The sequence below is a fragment of the Myiozetetes cayanensis genome, unplaced genomic scaffold (assembly GCF_022539395.1).
Source record: "Myiozetetes cayanensis isolate MyiCay16 unplaced genomic scaffold, myiCay2020 scf6-25, whole genome shotgun sequence".
Classification (NCBI taxonomy): domain Eukaryota; kingdom Metazoa; phylum Chordata; class Aves; order Passeriformes; family Tyrannidae; genus Myiozetetes; species Myiozetetes cayanensis.
In genome coordinates, this window is record NW_026087853.1 from 46,005,463 (window position 1) to 46,023,987 (window position 18,525).

At 40.4% G+C, this 18,525-nt stretch overlaps 1 protein-coding gene across 16 annotated transcripts in view; it reads left to right on the forward strand.

Moving 5' to 3' along the window:
* Positions 1 to 18,525, forward strand: part of BRSK2 (BR serine/threonine kinase 2) — a 315,174-nt gene that overhangs the window by 261,942 nt on the left and 34,707 nt on the right. For 8 of the 16 annotated variants that reach the window (XM_050335983.1, XM_050335980.1, XM_050335984.1 and 5 more), the window contains exons 12-15: positions 3,015 to 3,165; positions 6,991 to 7,056; positions 10,987 to 11,010; positions 16,813 to 16,873. In XM_050335983.1, the coding sequence (XP_050191940.1) occupies positions 3,015 to 3,165; positions 6,991 to 7,056; positions 10,987 to 11,010; positions 16,813 to 16,873 (302 nt within the window). The remainder of the gene's footprint in view (positions 1 to 3,014; positions 3,166 to 6,990; positions 7,057 to 10,986; positions 11,011 to 16,812; positions 16,874 to 18,525) is intronic. The other 8 variants (XM_050335976.1, XM_050335975.1, XM_050335977.1 and 5 more) reach the window with 2 other exon arrangements.

Here is an 18,525-nt window from a genome sequence, read left to right on the forward strand (position 1 = left end):
TCTTAATAAACCAGAGAACAAGAGATTAGGCCAGAAGAGATATATAGAATATAGGTGCCTTGTCCAAACTCAGAAGATGAACCTTTACTTCCCACCTTCCATGAGACGGTGGATTTATAATTGGATCATTACCCATATGATTCTGTGTTCTTCTGTAAAAATCCTTAGGAGCGGCTTCACTTTTCTGATGTGAAATAAAATAAACTACATCCTCAGTGCTATCACAGATCTTGACTATGGCTTGATGTTTTTTCACCACGTGGAATATTTCCAGAGAGTCAAGAAGAAAGGGGCAAATACTGGAGGTTTTCCTAATTTTAATTTCTGTGCTTCTGAAAAATCTTCTGCTGCTTTTGTATGACACCACTTTAGTCGTTATGGCAGGATGGCTGTCTATTTAACTATTTTTTTAGTATCTTTAGACTTGACAGTGATGATGCCCTGTCATTTCTTAATCAGACCCTTCTAAAAAGTATATACAATACTTGCTACTCTCAACTATGTATAGTGTAGGATTGTAGCAAATTTTAAAGAGGCTTCAAATACCTTTATTAAAAGCTCAATTCATGCAAGTTTCTGGATGTATTTTCCATCCAACTCATGTGAATTGCTGTTCCTGAATTTATAGGTGTGTTTCACCATCTGCTCCCTCTGTTTACTCTCTCTCTTTGATAGTTCAAAGTATAGGTTGGAAATCAATATCTTCCAGCATTTTAAGAAGCAATGACTGATATAAAAGAAACATTTAGCTTGTTAGTGATATCCTTCTCCTCCTTAATTGTTCTGTTGATTCCCTCATGGTCCCTCTGGCTAATGTCCTTCTCTGGAGCTTTCTCTCTCTCAGATGGCTATACAGAACACCATCATTAGTCTTTAGCTAATTCCTCTTCAAATTTCTTCTTCGCTGTCTTTTAAAGTCCACCTTCTGTTTGGCCTGTCACTTTTGTAAGTGTCACTTGGCTGAATTTCCATTTGCTAAAGTCTTCTATTTTGAACATGCTTGGGTCAAATTGTCTTTTAAAATACACATTCATAAAATGTTTTTCATGCCTTGTTAACTAATATCGATGCAGTTTGAACTTATCCATCTCCATTCTTTTGACACTAGATGCTTTTTTCATCTGGCTTCTTCCTCCTTTCTTTTACCCTGCACTCTTTTACCTTCCTTTCTAATGTCTGAATCCCACCGCAAAACTTGTATCGATTTTGTGTTATATATGTTGTATATATGTTGTAACATGTTTGTTACTCAGCTCTGGTAACACTTCTGATACCAGCAGTGTTCTGTGGCATGAATTCTTTCTTATACTTTCAATTTGCTCGAAGAAGCAAGAGTTTGAAATATCTAAACATTGCCCCAGCATGCTTTTGACCACTTACATGTGCTGCAGTCACACAGTATAAATGTTTTATTTGTTTTATTTCCCTTTGCTCTTCTGTCAACTTTATATGCTCTTTATTTTTCCTATCTAGAGTTCATTGCCCCTACCATTTTGTGCTATCTCTTTATTACTGGACCTATTTTGAAATTGAGTGAGATACAACTGTACTTTTTTCCCAATTATTTTTTAACAGGAATATTATTACTGCTAATACAAAGAATGCTTGGTTTATACAGTAATGGGGTCAGTTGTTATCACTAACCCATTTGCATTTGAGCTATCTTTGCTTATGCTTATTGTTTCAAGAATAAGCTCTGCCTTAAAGAGATCTTGTTCTAAAAACATGACATTATAGAAAGAAAGAAGAAACAAGCAGATGGGAGATGTGTGAAAAGAGCAGGATAATAAGGACTCGACAATAGAGGTAGAATTGTCAAATATTGTATTTCTGGTTTTGCAAAGGAATCCTGGCAGAAGAAGCAGCCTTAAGGGCTGGGCACTGTGAACTTCCTTCTAACAGCAGGAGTGAAGGTTCCCTTCTTTTACAGGTGGTCACTCTCTACTAAAATTAAAAATGTGTCTATAAGTAGAGGCAGGGAACTGAAATAGCCCAACCAAAAAAAAGAGAAAATCCTTCTGTATTTTTTTCTGTCTTGCTCCTTCGTACTCTTTTGATGCCATGAGAGGTGTTAGTAATAAAACATCTCAGCAGGTCTGCATTTGGTTCCCTGCTTCACCATGGAGGTGTTGTTTGGCAGGTTACCTTCTGCAATACATTTTGATATTGAAAGACTCTTTTCAGAGTAATTTAAGTGCTCCTCAGAACCTCAGTAAATGTTTGTCAAAATCTTTAGGAATGATGCCTTTAAATCTCTCATTCTTATACTTCAGTTTTCACTGCACAAAGCTAAAGTAGCACTTTGATACCTCATAGAATTGTTACACAATAAAGGTGTAAAGCATTTTGGTTCCTACAGTAGTAAAAGCTGTATGATGAGCTCTGAGAGAAATTTTAGTGGTTCTCATTGAAGATTCATCTCAGGTAGACAAGAATGTTTAATTTGCAATGCTGAGGAAGGAAAAATATAAATCACTGGGAAAAACCTGAAATCTAATCTTAAAGATGCAAAAATAGGATATGTTTTCAGAGCAGAATGCAATTCTGAGTTCGGAGTGTACTCATGTCCTTATGTCACTTTTAATCTAGCTAGCAGGAACATTGAAGGCAAGCTCTAGCAACCTGAGTGCATACACAGGATCCCTAGATGGCTCAAGCTCTGGCTAGCAGCTTGTGCTATAGTGCATACTGTCATCTTGTATCATCTTGTTATTACTGTTATCAGCTTTGTAAGCTAATTTCTGCAAGCTATGGTATAGTTGTACCTTTATGTTGCAGTGCTCATACATTCAGGGCAGTGGCAGTGCTCCTTCTCTCTGTAGATAGAGTGCAACTTACGTCTTAATGCTTACAAGTTTGGAAGAAGGGAGAGACTGCAAATGTTCATCTCCCTCATAAAGATATCTGCCACTGTAGAGGAGGTGCGAGAGTGAAATTGTTGAGAGAGGATTTCACCAACCTGTGTGAGGTAAGTCACAGCTAAATTCAGCTGACAGCGTTTTCTTTTCATAAAGATCCCCCCAGGAAGCGTGTGGACTCCCCAATGCTGAACAGGCACGGGAAGCGGCGGCCGGAAAGGAAGTCGATGGAGGTTCTCAGTGTGACAGATGGCGGCTCCCCGGTCCCTGCTCGCAGAGCTATTGAAATGGCACAACATGGACAGAGGTGGGTCTCTGCTTTACTCAAGAGTGCTGCCTGTCTGGGTTTGCTACCCCCCTCCCCCTTTATGTTGTACATACAAAGAAGCTGTGGAGCTTTTCTGTTCGCACCAGCACTCATTACAGCTTCCAAGCACATTTGCAACATGGTCTGGCAGCCAGCTGCGCTTGTGCACACAGGACCAGGACTCCTGCCAGGGGTACGAGGGTTCTGTTCGCTTGTAGCTATTCCTCAGGAAACCACCATGTCCTCTGAGCAAGATTCATCTCACCTTTTTTAATTGTGGATGGAGAACATAGGCATTCGGTCTAAGCTTGCGATACAGGCTGATTAGGCAGTGGGGACAGATGAGGGCTTTGGAAAGTCTTAGATACATATGTCCTGTCAAACGGGATAAATTACTCTCTGCCTATTCTTTTCTGTCTCCATAGCCTACAACAGGAATCTAGGTAACTTATCTTGAATTAGGTTCCTAGCTTTTGGGCACCTGAAGTTAAATGAGATGAACCCCACCCTCCATGTCATCAGAACAGCTTGAATCTGAAAAACCCTGTCCAGAGATCTGCAAATGCCTCTAAAATGTGCTGTCAGAGCCAGCATGCATCTGACCCACATAAATTACTACGTGCCTGCAAAGTGATGGAATATATGTAATTTTACCTGTTTTCTATCAAAGAAAGTGTCAGTCTTACAGGGAAACAGCAGAGGAAAATGGTGTCTCCTTAAAGCAAGTTCTGGGAGAGTAAGTGAACTGTAGAAATTCACTTACATGAACCTTGGACCTTGCTTCCGCAGTCCCTGTGACTAACCTAAGGGAAGTACATGCATTTGTTTTCACACTTGCATGAATCAATCAATATAGAAGAACACTTTACATATATGGATGATGATGCTGATGCTGTAACTTCTCTTTCAGCTTTGACAAGCCTTTTTTTTGTTCATCTCTTGAGATCTGCTCAAAAAGAGCCTGTTGTGCCCAGAAGCCCCCTTTGCTGACTGAGAACTGGGTGAAGAACATGAAGTAATTTCGTAGATACTGCAGAGGCCCCTAGGATTGCTGAAAAGTTTTGCTGGCAAATGTTACAGTTCTATCTACAGTGACAAAAAAGTGGTGATTTCCAGAACCTGCTAGGACTTATTTCAGACTGGATATGTGGCCTTGAGATACACTGCCACAAAGATTTTTCGTTGTAGTGTAGGTTGGAAAGCTGTCTTGAATATGTGATTGCCTTTGGTATGAGGTCGGGGGGAAGGAAATGTTCAGGACAGGGTGTGCTCTGTGTTCCTCATAGGCCTCAAAGTAGTAAGGGTGAACACAACACTGACTCCGTGTTCAGCCTGCAGTGTTTAATCTGGTACCTGGTAGATGCGTGGGTCAGGAAGCTCCCAGAGCCAGACAGAGGCAAATCACTTTTCCCCACCCCAAGGCTGCCTGTGAGTTGCAGTATTCTGCATCTGTTTACAGGAGGTGTCCAGCAGGATGGAACAAACAGGGGGTATTAGATTTATCACAAACTTTTCTGAGAGCTGAAACCTTTTCTTCCAGCTTTCTCTCAGCTTTGACTTTGGATTCAAAAGCCTGAAGAGGCAAAGCTGTGTCTTGCAGTCCAGAGTATTTCTTTCATATGTCTCTCTCAGTTCTTCACATGAGGAAACAATTGAAGTCAAAAGGTCTGGGTCGAGTTCAGAGCAGAGGCATATCCAGGCTACATATCAATAAAGAAAGGCTGTGGCTTAAGGAGGAAGAAAACCAGGCACAAAGAGATACGGGGCAATGCATGCCACAACTCAGGAATGGACATAAAGGTGTGATTAAGGATGGAAGAAGGGATGTAATAACATGATGATGGATGATGATGGGCATGGTAGCGCTTGTTTTTGAAGGGGTTAAAGGGACGATGTTATTTTACTCCACGTGTGAGCTTCCATAATTCATACCATCCACATGCACAGATGACAACAGCACATTTTGTGTTTCTGGCAGCACAGTCTTTTATAACATGAACTGGCTTCATTAACGAACACCACTGCATGGGGATTGTCTCGGGACGATGCATTGCTGATGGGGCACCATCTGTCAGAACAGTCAGTAATAAAATGACAAGTGCCTGCCACCACGAATGGGGATTTTTAATGGCTAGTCTCATACTATATTCCGTGAAGTGACCCACTGACAGTGGATTTTACAGCAGTAGGGTTTAGATCCCAGAGGTGGATGCTTTTTTAAGATGATTTGGTCTCAAGAGATGACTATTCAGTGCTTTTATCCTACAGTATTAGGAAGGTGGACCAATGGAAACAGGTCTCTTGTTTAGACACAGATGACTTGTGTAAACATCCAGAGACAAAGAGCCATTGCTTCTTTCTTGAGCTGGCAAAGATACACCTCTAACCTGTGGGCAAAACACACCCAAGTGTCTTCTGTCCTACTGTCCTCTTTCCCAGTAGTAAACAGATGTTTGCTTGCATAGAGAGGATTTATACTATAACCTCTGGTTTACATGCCTGTGTGATGAACGGTACTTTTGGTAACCATATGGGGGCCCTACAAGGGTCTGGTCTTGGCTTGTTTAGAGCATATCTTTCCACTGAAATTTGGCAGCCTTCAACTCTACAGGCTGAGAAAGTATTAAGTGAAAAACATAGTCCTTCAGTGACTTAGGTTTGAATAATGGATGAGGGGAACTCAGCACAAAGGCTACTTATTGAGCTTACGGGCTCCTCGAAATGCTTGTGCTGACCTCTCCAAGTGTTCTCCACTGGGTCTTTCTGTATGGCAAAGTTAGTATGCACAAACTTTAGCCACCCTAAAACTGGTGACTAAGTTTTGTTAATTCTTGGATTTCCCTGCTAGTTGTCAACTAAATGGCTTCGTAATTCTATCTTAATTGCTTCTGCTGTTCTGGTGTCCCCACCTCTCAGACTATCTGATATTTCATTGAAATGTCAAAAGAAAAGAGATGGTTTCTGAGTTTAGCGTAACACCAGCTAATTTGTCCCTTGTGCTAAAATCACACAAACTAGGAAGAATTCCATGGGAGCTAGAATCTGTTGGAGATATGCCAGAAATTTTCAGCTGCTTTGCTGTGAGAGTCCAAAAACCATTCTAAAATGGGCTTCATTAACTATTCATTTTCTTCTAGTTATTGAAGTGGAGAGCTTGCATGAAAGATCAGCTAACATTAGGAAGCAGTGTTCTGTGAAACAGTGAAGCAGATTACCAGTGAAACATATTGCAGAGAGCTGCCCTTTTAGTAAAGCACAGGGAATTTTGCTTCTAAGCTGCAGGGATTCAGACCCAATACGAAAAAGAAGGGCATTTCTCTATACACTGAGTATAGGAAAGAGAATTGGGAGTTAAGTAGTAATGGACCCTACAAATTAGAATACAAAATGTATTACCATTCCTCTAAGAGGCTCTATGGCCTGATTTTAACCTTTTCCCAGATTGTGCTTAGTGTTGAGGTCTTCTAGAAAAGTTTTGAGTAATGAGTGCTTTACAATTTATGCCTTCAGGCATGTTCTGTTTTCCCTGGACAATGTGACAAAGTAGATGGTACCTGGGTTTTAAATTGGATAAAGGAGAGCAAGGTTTACAACTATGCATTGGGGAAGTCATCTCAGACCTCAGAAGTCAGGGGAAGATAATGAACTTCAGCACTGTGTAGGTGTGAGCCGTAGCTGTAAAGTAAAAGAAAGATTTTTCAGAGCATTGCTTAAAAGGGGGAGGATGGGTTGGGGGGCTGGGTGTCCAGCATTGCTTCAGGTGACTCTCTTTTATAAAAATGTCCACAGTAGTAACTCTGTTTTCTCGCTTTGTTCCTGCCATAGTAAAACAATGTTCAGTAAAAGCCTGGATATCTCTGAAGCCAATCCCAAATTCAACAAAGAAGAAAGGTATAAACACTGACAATATGTTCCTCTCCTTTACCTCACTGCTGAGACCTTAAAGATGCAGTACTTACCTTCTCCGTGTGGGGACAGAGCTGTTCTATTCTCTCTCAGAGAGAAGCAAAAAGAGTGGTTTTTTACAGCCCCACACCACGCATGTTTTTGTGTAGTGCCATTCCTTTGAGGCTATCCCCAATACAGCCTGGGACTGTACCAATGATTTCCCCACAAAAATTTCATCCTACTGCTATTTCTGGTTCAGTTCTGCTGTGAATGAGGATACCCAGGGTAAAAGATGTATTTGTAAAAGACTTCCTTGGGAAGGATTGGAATATAAAACACTAGGAAAGCCCAGAGAGCTCCACTCCCGCATTAGAAACAGCAGCGTAACTGAGCCAGTGACAGCAATGGTAGGAATCTGGAAATTCAGTCTGACAGAGCGAAATATTAAGTAGGTATAGGTAAGAGACAGACTCCTTAAGACTACCCAGAGGACACAAGAGGAAAATATGATTGAAGATAAGACTTTTTGGAGGATGATTCTGATCTAACAGTTCAAGTGACAGATGGTGAAGAATAACAAAAAGAGTTGCTCCCGACTGTGAATAGAGGCACAAAGGAAGACAAACAGGCCACTAAATTTAGGGAGTTTAGGTGGACTTGTGTCCATGAACACAAAAAAAAGTTTAGACTTTTGGGAAGGTTTTTAGTGGACATATTATTTCTAAAATTTTGGTCTCAGAGGAAGAGAATTTTTCTCTGTGTTGAAAGCTGGCATGCCAATGGATAACTCCTCATCAAAATATATTTCTTATACATTTTTGACAAAGGTTAGGAGTGTGGCATATGATTCAAAAAGGGAGAAGCAATGGCTTCCTTAAAGGAACCTATGAACTTGGCAAACCATTCTTCTTTCCATTTCCTCCTTTCATAAAAATCTTTCTATTTAAAGATAAGTATGGCCTTTAAGCCCCAGGAGACTTGCAGGATGTGTGAGGGACAGCCCCTGTTTTGGCCTTTTGCAGGCTGAGAATCTTTTGTAGGCAGCGTTTCAAGTCCTGAACCTGCCACAGTGTAGACCATCATACATCTGCAGGAGAGACTGTGCCTCATGTGGTGTGTAAAGCACCCTCTTTAAGATGCCAAAATACCCACAAACGTTGGACCTGAACTATTAGCAACCTCTTAGTTTCACAGCCATGAAGTAGTAGTGGTTATACAGCCTGTAGTGCCTGGGCTTTCCTGGATTGTTAACATAGACATGGAAATTCCTGTTCCTTTTCTGATTCCCCCTATATGTAAGTTCTGTTCTTGAACATGTGGAACTTCTTGCCTTAAAAGTTAGTCCAAACATGAGCTTTTTCAGAGTAATTGGAAGTCAGGTCCAGTAAGAGAAATGCAGAAATTTTATCTGCTACAAGAGAGGGGTCTTTCAGCAGATGTTCCTACCACCATTCCTTGTCCCTCTGTCCATCTCTGGCAGCTGCTGCAGCTGTGTTAGTAGCAGAGGAAATGACCCTTCAGTAATTTCAGGGGGAATTTGTTAAATCCACATAGGCGTTTCGTGCTCCCTCTCAAAGGTGGTATTTTTCAGACAACAGGAGGGGAAGGTTAGAGCACTGCACAAGGATGACCCAAGGTCCTGCTCATTCAAGGACCAGGCTGATTTTTTGAGGATCGCATTTGCTGTGATCTTACCTCCCCCACACTTCTAAGAGTTAGAATGAAGGACCTCAGTGGTGGGAAGAACCTGGATTCTAGATCTGCACACAACCACGTGAAAAGAAGGGATTGGCAGCAAAGTGAACCCCAGCAAAGTAGGGTCAGATAATCAGGGTGGCCATTAAATTTTTGTCCAGTGCTTAATTGTCCAATTTTATGATATCTTTTTTAAAGGAATACTGCATCTTTAAGGGTCCCTTCCCTCTAGATGCACATGGTTGTCTTAGTAGCTGAGGCCACTGTCCCTTTCTTTTTCTTTTTCTTTCTTTCTGACTTTCTTTCACCCCCCTTTCAGTGCTTCTCTTCTTCTGTATCTGGGTTGCTGCAGCTCCGTAGTTCACTTGCTTCAATATTGTAGGGAATGCACATGTCTGCGCTTCTGGGTCTATTGTGTCCTGGGATTGTTCATTTTTTTAAAACCTCATTTCCCTTTTTCTTTACCCTATTGTCAATTTGCTTTCCATTCTCTTTGTTAACTTCTTCAATGCCTTCCCGGTTGGGAAAATGACTTGAAAGAAACATTATTGAACCTTCTTGCACCCACTCTCTTTACGTTTTACTATTCTGCATGTATGAATATGGGTGTATTTTCTGTGTAAATATATACACAGGTTCCAGTATACAATGGGTGTCAATTTGCTCTTCTCAGTTACATCACTGTAGATAGATTTGTACAGGTACAATTCAGGACAGCATTTGTCCCTAAATATGTGCATATTTGTATATATATGAATTATATCTTACCTAAATTTACACTCCAGACTGAAATATAAATGGAGTGTCACTCAGACATGAAAAAGAACTTATTGTAATGCTTCTTTCCACTTCTCTATCAATGCATAGCACTATAGCTTTTTTGTCCTATTCTAACTATGTTTTCCTTTTAACTGTTCTCAAAACTGCCTTGGTTGCCCAGCCCAGCACTTGCAATGTTGATGTAACTGGAGGCATGGCTAGTTGCACTGAGCAGTAAACTGTGAAATCTACTGGGCATATATTAAATTTGGCATTTCTGTTGGAGACTGTCTTGTGGAGAATGGATTTTCCTCACCCAGCCAGAGGTAGCTCTGGCAGCTTGGGAGCCTGTTATTAAAAATGGAGAGAATGAGAGAGAGAAAATGACAGAGAGGAAAAAAAGCATTGCATCCAAGTTGAAAATAATTTGGCTTAATAACACCAAACTGTTTTTTTATTTCTAATCTAATCTTTGTTAATGTGAAAAGGTGGTGACGCTTTCCTGAAACTGCTTATCTGCACCCCTGAAAACTTAATAACCTGACTATTCTTTTCCATTTTGAATGTGTTGGTTACTAGTTAAAAATTAAGAATACTGATGTTTTCAATTGTCATTAGCCTTCAAAGTCAACATGCCAGAGATTCAGTCTGCTTTTAGAACTGCTTTTTCAGACTCTTTTCAGTGCAGCATTGATTTATTCTGCATTCACATTTGAAAGATTTCCTTTGCAACCCATAAGACCCAGAGACTGAATTTATTTTAAATGAAAAATGAGATCCTGGAGCACAAGATGGCATCCACAGAGATAAGTGCTGGGTTGCTGAGCTGGTATGTTCTAGCTGATGTGAATTCCTGACTATAAGACCATCATGACTAATAAGGCAGTATCAAAGCAGATTCACAGCTTGAGCTACAATCTTGTACCCTGGGCTCCCGGGCTGGCTCAGAAATGCATGCTTTAATAACCAATACGTTTCACAGTTCATTCATGGCAAAAAAAGTACTTCTTACCAGGCCAGCTTGGGGGACAGAGGGACACTGCACTGAGCAAACTGGGGACAAAAAAACCCCAATTTTCTTGATAACAGTGTGATGTAACTGTGCCTTTTGTAAGAGGCAGAAAAGAAATGCAGCATGAAGTATGAACCCCATTGCTCTGCTGACTACTTTAATTGGGATTTGGCTGGGAATTTTTTTTCTACACCCTTAGCATGTCCCTCTCCGTATTCCCCAGTGCCAAAGTTGGATGGGTCTGCAATATTGTGAGTGGGACAAAAGTTAATTTCTGGTAAATGAAACTGTCCCCCTAGTGTTCCTGGTCTCTGAAGACATAGGCACCAGTGGCAATAATTATGACCGTTCAGTTCTCCGAACAGTATTTCACTCTGCTTTTCCTACTCTTCTCTCCACCTGCCTCCACACCCCTCTCTCTTTCTTTCTCTCTCTCTCTCCCTCTCTCTTCATTTTTCCTTTCCGAGGATGGCGAGTGCTGATCCGTTGGGGTAAGCTCTAGTTTTGGATTATTCCTGTTGCGGGACCTGTTGTATCTTGTAGAGAGAACTTTTCATTTGCAATTTACAAATACAGTACAGGCTCAGACTCTTCAGTGAATGAGGCTTTACAGCAGGGAGAGAGAGAGAGAGAGAGATGTGGGAAGAAGCATTTTTGGTGCTTTTGTGTGTGTTTGTGAGCTTTCATGTTGTACTCAGGCTCCATATAATTTACTTTTGGATTCTTTTTTGTTCTCTTATTTTTCCCTCTGTTTCAATGTCTGTGGATACAGAAAACTATCCTCAGACACTGTGCAGGTACCAGGATACCCTCAGAGAATGAAACCTCCTTCTCTGTTTAGCACTTTTATATCTGTTTGTTATCCTCCAGTTAATTTTAATCCTAATTTATCCGTTTTTCTTCTCTCTCTCTTTTTTTTTTATTTTTTTAATGAAACTGAATCCCATCCATGTTATTAAAAAAATGCTGGGTATTCCCTCTCTTTTTAGAATGTTTTCTTAAGAGGTGAACAGATGGCCCTAGAGAAAGCTATATCTTCAAAGCTCTTTATTTTCAATAAATACAATATAGGTACAACTAAGAATGCAATCACACTTCAAATTAAAGTTCCATTTATAAATACTTAGGAGAAGGAGAATATTATATTAATAAATGATTTAATAAAACCATTGTAGTATCATTACAGACTATACTAAAAGCTTCTTGAGAGGGTACATATTGAGAAAGCTAATTAGCACCAGTAACATTTACTTCTCATGTTTGTAGTGTGCTTTACTGTTTATTAATTCTTTCTAAACCGTTTATAAATGGAACTCTAATGTAAGTGGCCAACTAAGGAGGGTGGTGCTGTTCAGCATCACCCTCTGTACGCGCTGAAAGGACAAAGAGGTGTGTTACCAACACCTGCACTCCTTTCTCTGTACTCTTTGCAAGGCTTCATCTTACAAGCAGTTATTACCATGAGCAGACCTTCTGACTTAAGCACAAGTATTCCCAGTAAGAGCTGTTACAGTTTTATTTGAACATTTGGGATTGTAAGACAGTGAAACATCAAGAGTATTCTATTCATATTCCCTAAATCAGGGAGTAAGGAAGCACAGTTTGTATCTTTTCGACTCCCACGAGTAATAGTGATGAAATTTAACACACCTATGGCATATTAATTCAGGTTAGTTTCAGGGGGGTCTCATACCCTGAAATTCGGTTTAGTTTTTTTTGGTTTTGAGTGAGCAAGGAAAGAGGAGTATCAAATTCCACCCAATTTACACTTGAAGCAAATAAGGGGATGGCTGGATATTTTTTGAAATGAGTTTCAAAACTACACATGGAAACCACTTCAAAATTTCTAAGGCATTTCACCCAGGGACACAAGTCTGATGCATTACTGCATGCTGCATGCATGCTGCAGGCTCCCCTTCTTGGAAGCATGGCTCCAGCTTGACCAGCTAAGAGGCTGTATTCAGCATCCTGGTAAAACTGTGCTATGAAAGCAAGTTCTGCTGGGACTGCAACAAGGCACCAAACTCCCCTTTGATGGCAAGAAAAAATTCTGTGAAATGGTTATTCGAAGAAAAAACAAATGCTGAATCCGACCTAAATGTGGCTGTGAAGCCTTTATGCTCTGTTGGTGTGTAGGAGCAGATGCACTGTTTAAAGAACTTGAAAACTAATCTGAGAGAAAGGCTATGTAGAGATGCTCTGTACATGTGCTATATGTATAGTATGGTCACCAGGTCAGCTGCGCTTTTCTGTCTGTTCTGTGTTTCTCTCTGTCTGCACCTCAGCAGTGTCAGGCTTCAGCCCTTCACTCCTTACTGCTCTCAAGAAATTACATGGTTCTCTGAAACCAGCTGGAAACTGGATTCCAGCCCCTCGGTTTCACCAGCAGGAGAACACTGGTCTGACGTGAATTTGGCCTAGCACAGCTTCCTCTTTGACAGCAGCTGGCTAAAATGAGTTTAAAAATGCTTTAAAACTAAGTACCTTTTAACTTTGATGCTTTGAAGTATCAAATAGATTGCATAAGGTATAAAATCATCACAGCTACAAACTACAGCTCACACGTGCACATTTTGTTTCAGTCCTTTGCCTCTCTCTTTCATAGCTCAGACATCTCCAGATTATTGTCAGTCTGCAGAATGAGAGGAATAGCCTGCAATGGTCTCAGTGTCCACCTTATGTTTATAGTGCCCTCTGCATCTTCCCCCTCCTAAGCTTGGGTCTAGCTTCCTTATGGTTTTTCTTTAATTCCTCCCTCCAGGCTTGGAAAAACAACTGTGTCACTTGCTCCCAGGGAAGGGACTAAAGACTCTCTCCTTGCGTCTCTAAATGTGGCAATTGTGTCTGAAGGAATGCTCTTTATCTGAGCAACTGCACTGACTCTTCTGCTTGTATTTTCAACAATGTTTTGATGACTTCCATTGAGTTAGTGTGCAGGCATACAGCAATGCAAAACACAGAGCAAAATGAGCCATACAAAATGTTCATAGTTTCCTGGATTGTTGCATTTACTATTAAGTTATTGGAATAATTACAAATTTAATACTTCCAATAACATTTAATGCCTCTAAAGACTCTTAGGAGGTTATTCAATAACAGATACTTCCCACTGAATAAATTCAGTTCATAGCCATGGAGATAAGGTAATATCATGTTTTTTTCCTCTTTCTACACATAAGACATGAAAGTCTGCCATACTAATGTGCTGCTAGTAGGGCCTCAGACTTTCGTTTTCTCATGAGAGGGATAAAAATTTAAATTTTCTGTTCTTTCACTACAGCATTTCAGCATAATGCAGCATTTTCATTACTTTCTTTTGGCCCTGTCCCAGTTCTGTCCACCTGACTTTGAGATACAGGAGCAGTGCATGTGGTTGTTTTTTTTACAAACTGAATTATAGCATTGCTGAGCCAAGGTGATCTTGATGAGAGGGACAAATCTGTCATTTTTGCCTGTTAGCATTTTTGTACTGGAGTATAGAACCACATGGTAGGCCAGGGTACTGAGTTTTTATAGCCAGCTTGGAAACTGTGTCCCATTTATAAAGGTACGTTATGGGAGATTTGATAAATTGAAAAAGTTGCGAGGAAGATCTCTTCAGTCTGGGTGTCATAACCCATAGCAACACTTTCTGGTGAGGGAGGAAAAGTTCTGAAAATGTACAGCTCTCTTTTCACCCCAACATTTAAAATTAACAGAGGTTTCTTTAAAATCTTTTGACTGCTCCTATATACAATTTCCAGTGCGGACAAACTGAAACTTGCTATAGGGCCTACTTTACTTCTTACTTATTTTGCATATAAATCAGCAGCAGAAATAAAGCTTATTCAGTAGCAGTCATATGGATATTGATTGCATTTCTAAGAGGATTTCATACTGACTCTCTCTTATGTCCCCTGCCTCAGGCTCCTAGGCTGGATGAAAACACAGTACACAACAACTATTTTTCAAATATTGCTTCCAATAAGGAACTGGGAATTGGGAGGTGGGGGCTGCTATATTTTGCCCTCCATGTGTGTGATCATTTTTGTAAAAAAAAAATAGGAGACAGTAGGGTTGGGAAGGGAGAATTCAGGACTGTTGGAAACACCTGATTGCAAAAAGAAATAGCAGATTGGAACTTTTAATCAAGTATCCTGGACATTCAGGTGAGTGTCAGAGAGGACTTTCCCACCACAATTAGGAGCTGGTGGGAACATCTCCTTTAACTGTAAGTTGGTGTTTAACTGCAATTCTGGGCACCTGAATGCCTTCCACATTTGTCCAAGATACTCTATAGGATCCTCTTGCAATTTATGCTTTGGAAGAAGCTCTTCCTGATGATTCATGCAAGGAAGATTTTTAACTAATTTGCTCCCCATCTGCACGACACGTCTGTGATGCAGTCAACTATTTCAGTTATAGGAAAGGCACATAAAGCAGCCTTTTGAAAGTGGAGCAGATGGTTCTTCCCTTAAAATTACTTTGCATAAACCTTTATGAGTGCCTCAGATCATGATGGTGAAAATTTAGGTTTAATCGAGTACCAGAAAATGCCAAGAGTGAGCTTCTAGTTTTTTACTGCTGCACTGTGATGGGCAGAGTGTAGCAGGGTACAAGTTAAAACCTAAGTGGGGAGTTTCTCCACAGAATGAGTGCCCGAGATTTTCATGGTGCCAATTTAGGTTTAATCTGGCCGAGACTGGGGTTCTGCATTTCACCAGTTTATTGTGATGGACTAACTGCAGTGAGATACAAAGAAAACCATTAGTGATAGTTTCTGCAGAGGATACAAATAGGGAAAACAGAACCTGCCATTGTGTTCAGTTGTAGCTTATTCTTTCCTTGGAAATATTTCCTCTTTTGCAGTTCACGGATTTTGTAAGGATTCTACTGCTCAAATATTTTTAGCAATATATGTCAGGAGAACACTTGAGAAACTGATTTTTTTGTTTTATTCTACAGCAGAAGAGAGTAAACTGACACAGTTTATGGTCTAAATTTGTTTTATGGATAAGCTCACATCAGCTATCTGACCTATATCAATTTTTAATATAGATGTGTGTACACACACCGACACATAGACACAGGTATACACATATACCCATGCACTCCATTTTCCAAGCATATAGAGGAATTTCACCTTTTCATGTTTGCTACCTGAAGGCAAGTAATTGCTTTTGTGACGCTTACTATACGTGAAACATTGGTAGGTTTGCTGTACTGACATATTGTTGCATGGTGGTTGTTGAACAACTAGATTCTTAGCCAAGTCCTTTCCTATAAGATGTTTCAGTCTTCAAGTTTGTATTTAAAAAGAATAGAAAGCAGCTGCCTCTGGGGCTCACTCATGTACAGCAATACACAGGGTGTGGCTTTTTTTCTGCTGAGCAGCCCTCCTCCTAGAACTTCTTCTGCTGAAATGTTTGTGCAGTTTGGCCTGTCTGCTCTTTCACCATGTTTAGCATAGCACATTTGCACATTTTATTGTCAATAACTGACATTTTTCATTGGTGGCCTTTGCTAGAGAGCATAAGAGCATTACAGTATAGGTGACCTTGTTCAGCAAATAGGACAGTTTACTGTTCCTTCACTGGCCTCTTTTTGAGGGCACTTGAGCTGTTATCTTGATATTAGTAAAGTTATCAACAAAAGCAGAACTCGTTATCCATTGAGAAGGCCTGGCTTGTTTAATGCAGCAGCAAGATATCTTGCTGGAGAGCAAAGATGTGAAAACCATCAGTGAGAAGCTGGAAGGGGTTAAGTCAATGTGATCTTTGATTTCAGTGGGAAGTCATCACATAGGAAATGATTGTGTGCTTGGGTCAAGGAGACTTTTTTAAATTATTATCTGGAATAATCCCCTACCTTTGTGTCTTGTGAACACGGTGCTTTTCCATGTTGCTCGTGACAGAGAAAGTCTCATTCTGTGATCACCAGGTCTGTGCAAAACAGAATTCTCAGCACCGATATGAATGTCTTCACCATCCTTTTGAATTCAGCAGTTCAGCTTGCACAGGTCAGATGTAGTTGCTTCCATGTGTTTGATGGCCAAAAAGAAAGGAGCAACTGCCTTAATCAAAAGGGATTAATAGTATTTTCCCTGAGCAACAGCATTTCTTTGATTTGAGTGGGGGGGACAACTGAAAAATGTGACAGTAGTGAAAGGAAGGAAAAGGAAAGAGTCATGTGCTTTTCCAGTGACAGCCTCCCTCCTCCTCCTCACTTCATGCCTGTGCCTGTGGTGGCTGGTGATCAAGGTTATCACTTGTCTGAGTTTTCTGAGAGATGTTTTCCTTATTGTGTCCATTCAGGTCTCGGTCAATCAGCGGAGCATCATCTGGGCTCTCCACCAGTCCTCTCAGCAGTCCAAGGGTAAGTGGTGCTGCTTCAAGATCTGTTGGTCCAATTCACTCACACATGCTTGATGCTTTCTGCATCTGTTGCTCCAGAGCTGTGACTCTTAGCTGGGATGTTTTGTTTTTCCTTGGCAGCTTGTAAATTTTCATGGGTGCTGAGGGAAATGTTATTTACAAATGCAAGCAGAGAATTTCTCATACATGTTCCCTGCACTGTTAGCAGAGATCTCACTGTGCCCTTGCCTTTTTTCAGTCTCGTAAGGACATAGAATAACATTGCTATGACTAAATACTGCCATATCCAGCTGAGGTCTGCATACAGTGTGGCTTCAGACCAAGTAATCAGGAACCATTTCACAGCTGCCTTCATTTAGGTCACAGTAGAGCACCAAACCATGCTGGCTGTCTTCTGTTTGCCTCAGAATAGCTTCTGTTAGAAACTCAGAGAAAATAAATTATACAAATTTGAGGGCTTGCAAATTCAAAAGGAAAGTAAGAAGCTTACAGACTAGGATGAGTAAAGAACATTCAAAGCCCTGTAAATAAGGTACATTCACATGCCCTTTTTAATCATACAGTCATCTAAATATTGTTACTTACTGATACTTAGCTAGTACAATACACGCCTCACAGTACATGTGTTGCAAAGTTATTACAGTTTCTAAGTGTAATGACAGGGGCCTCCATCTTCTTGATAACTTCTTTAGGGATTAGAGTGAGTATCCCTAGTGCCTGACAAGGTCAGCTAAGTCCCTTTAAGACTACAGTGCTTACGAAAGTCTAGACCTCATCAAGAAATCTGTAGGGCTGTGGCAATCTGTGTTGCCTGATTGTCTGGCCCAGAGTCTTTGGAGAGTTTCTATGCACTTTTCATTGACTTCATGAGAAGATGCTACCCTCCATTGGAAAGGGATATATTCCATGTGTTAGGGTATGGATACACCTGTGGATCTACTCTTAGTTATAGGAAGGTAACATCAGTATTCCAGGTACTTGAAATTGTAATTCCCCAGCAAGATTCTCTGTAATTCTTATTAATGAAGACACATTGTCAGGTGTAAGTTTGTAGACTAGTCAAGCTTCCAACATCTTGCTTGATTAAACTATTTTCTGAAAGATGTTCTTGGTTTCTATCAATTGTTACCTTTTTTGCAACTGGCATAAATGTATTTGTGGTCTCCTCTGTGCCTTTAAAGTGCCAGGAACCAGTGAACATCCATTTCTTTCGTTCTGCACTGGGACTCCTGGTTGTCAGTGGAATGAAGCAGAGGTCTGAGGACTTTTATGCCACTGCAAAATGTCTTGAAAAGGAGCACGGAAGTGGTTTTGTGCACAAAATAAGCATCCAGTGTAGCAAACCTAAATCTTGATGTCATTAATTGATCTCTTGGGTTCAATTTCTGATATCTCAGTAGGACTACATCAAAGAATAAGGTTGACAAGATCTGTTCCATAGTTGCTGTATCTTACCATTATTACTTAATAGGCAGTTTATTAAATAGTCTTCAAAGGGATTTAGCAACCAGATGTCATTTTCAGCAGATCATAACGATATTAAGACAGGTCAAATTTGAGGCTTAAAAGGAAATGCTGGAATAAAAATCATATTTTTTTTAAGTCCTTACCTGTGCTTCTAATAGCACCTTAGATTATTGAAAGAGAACATAC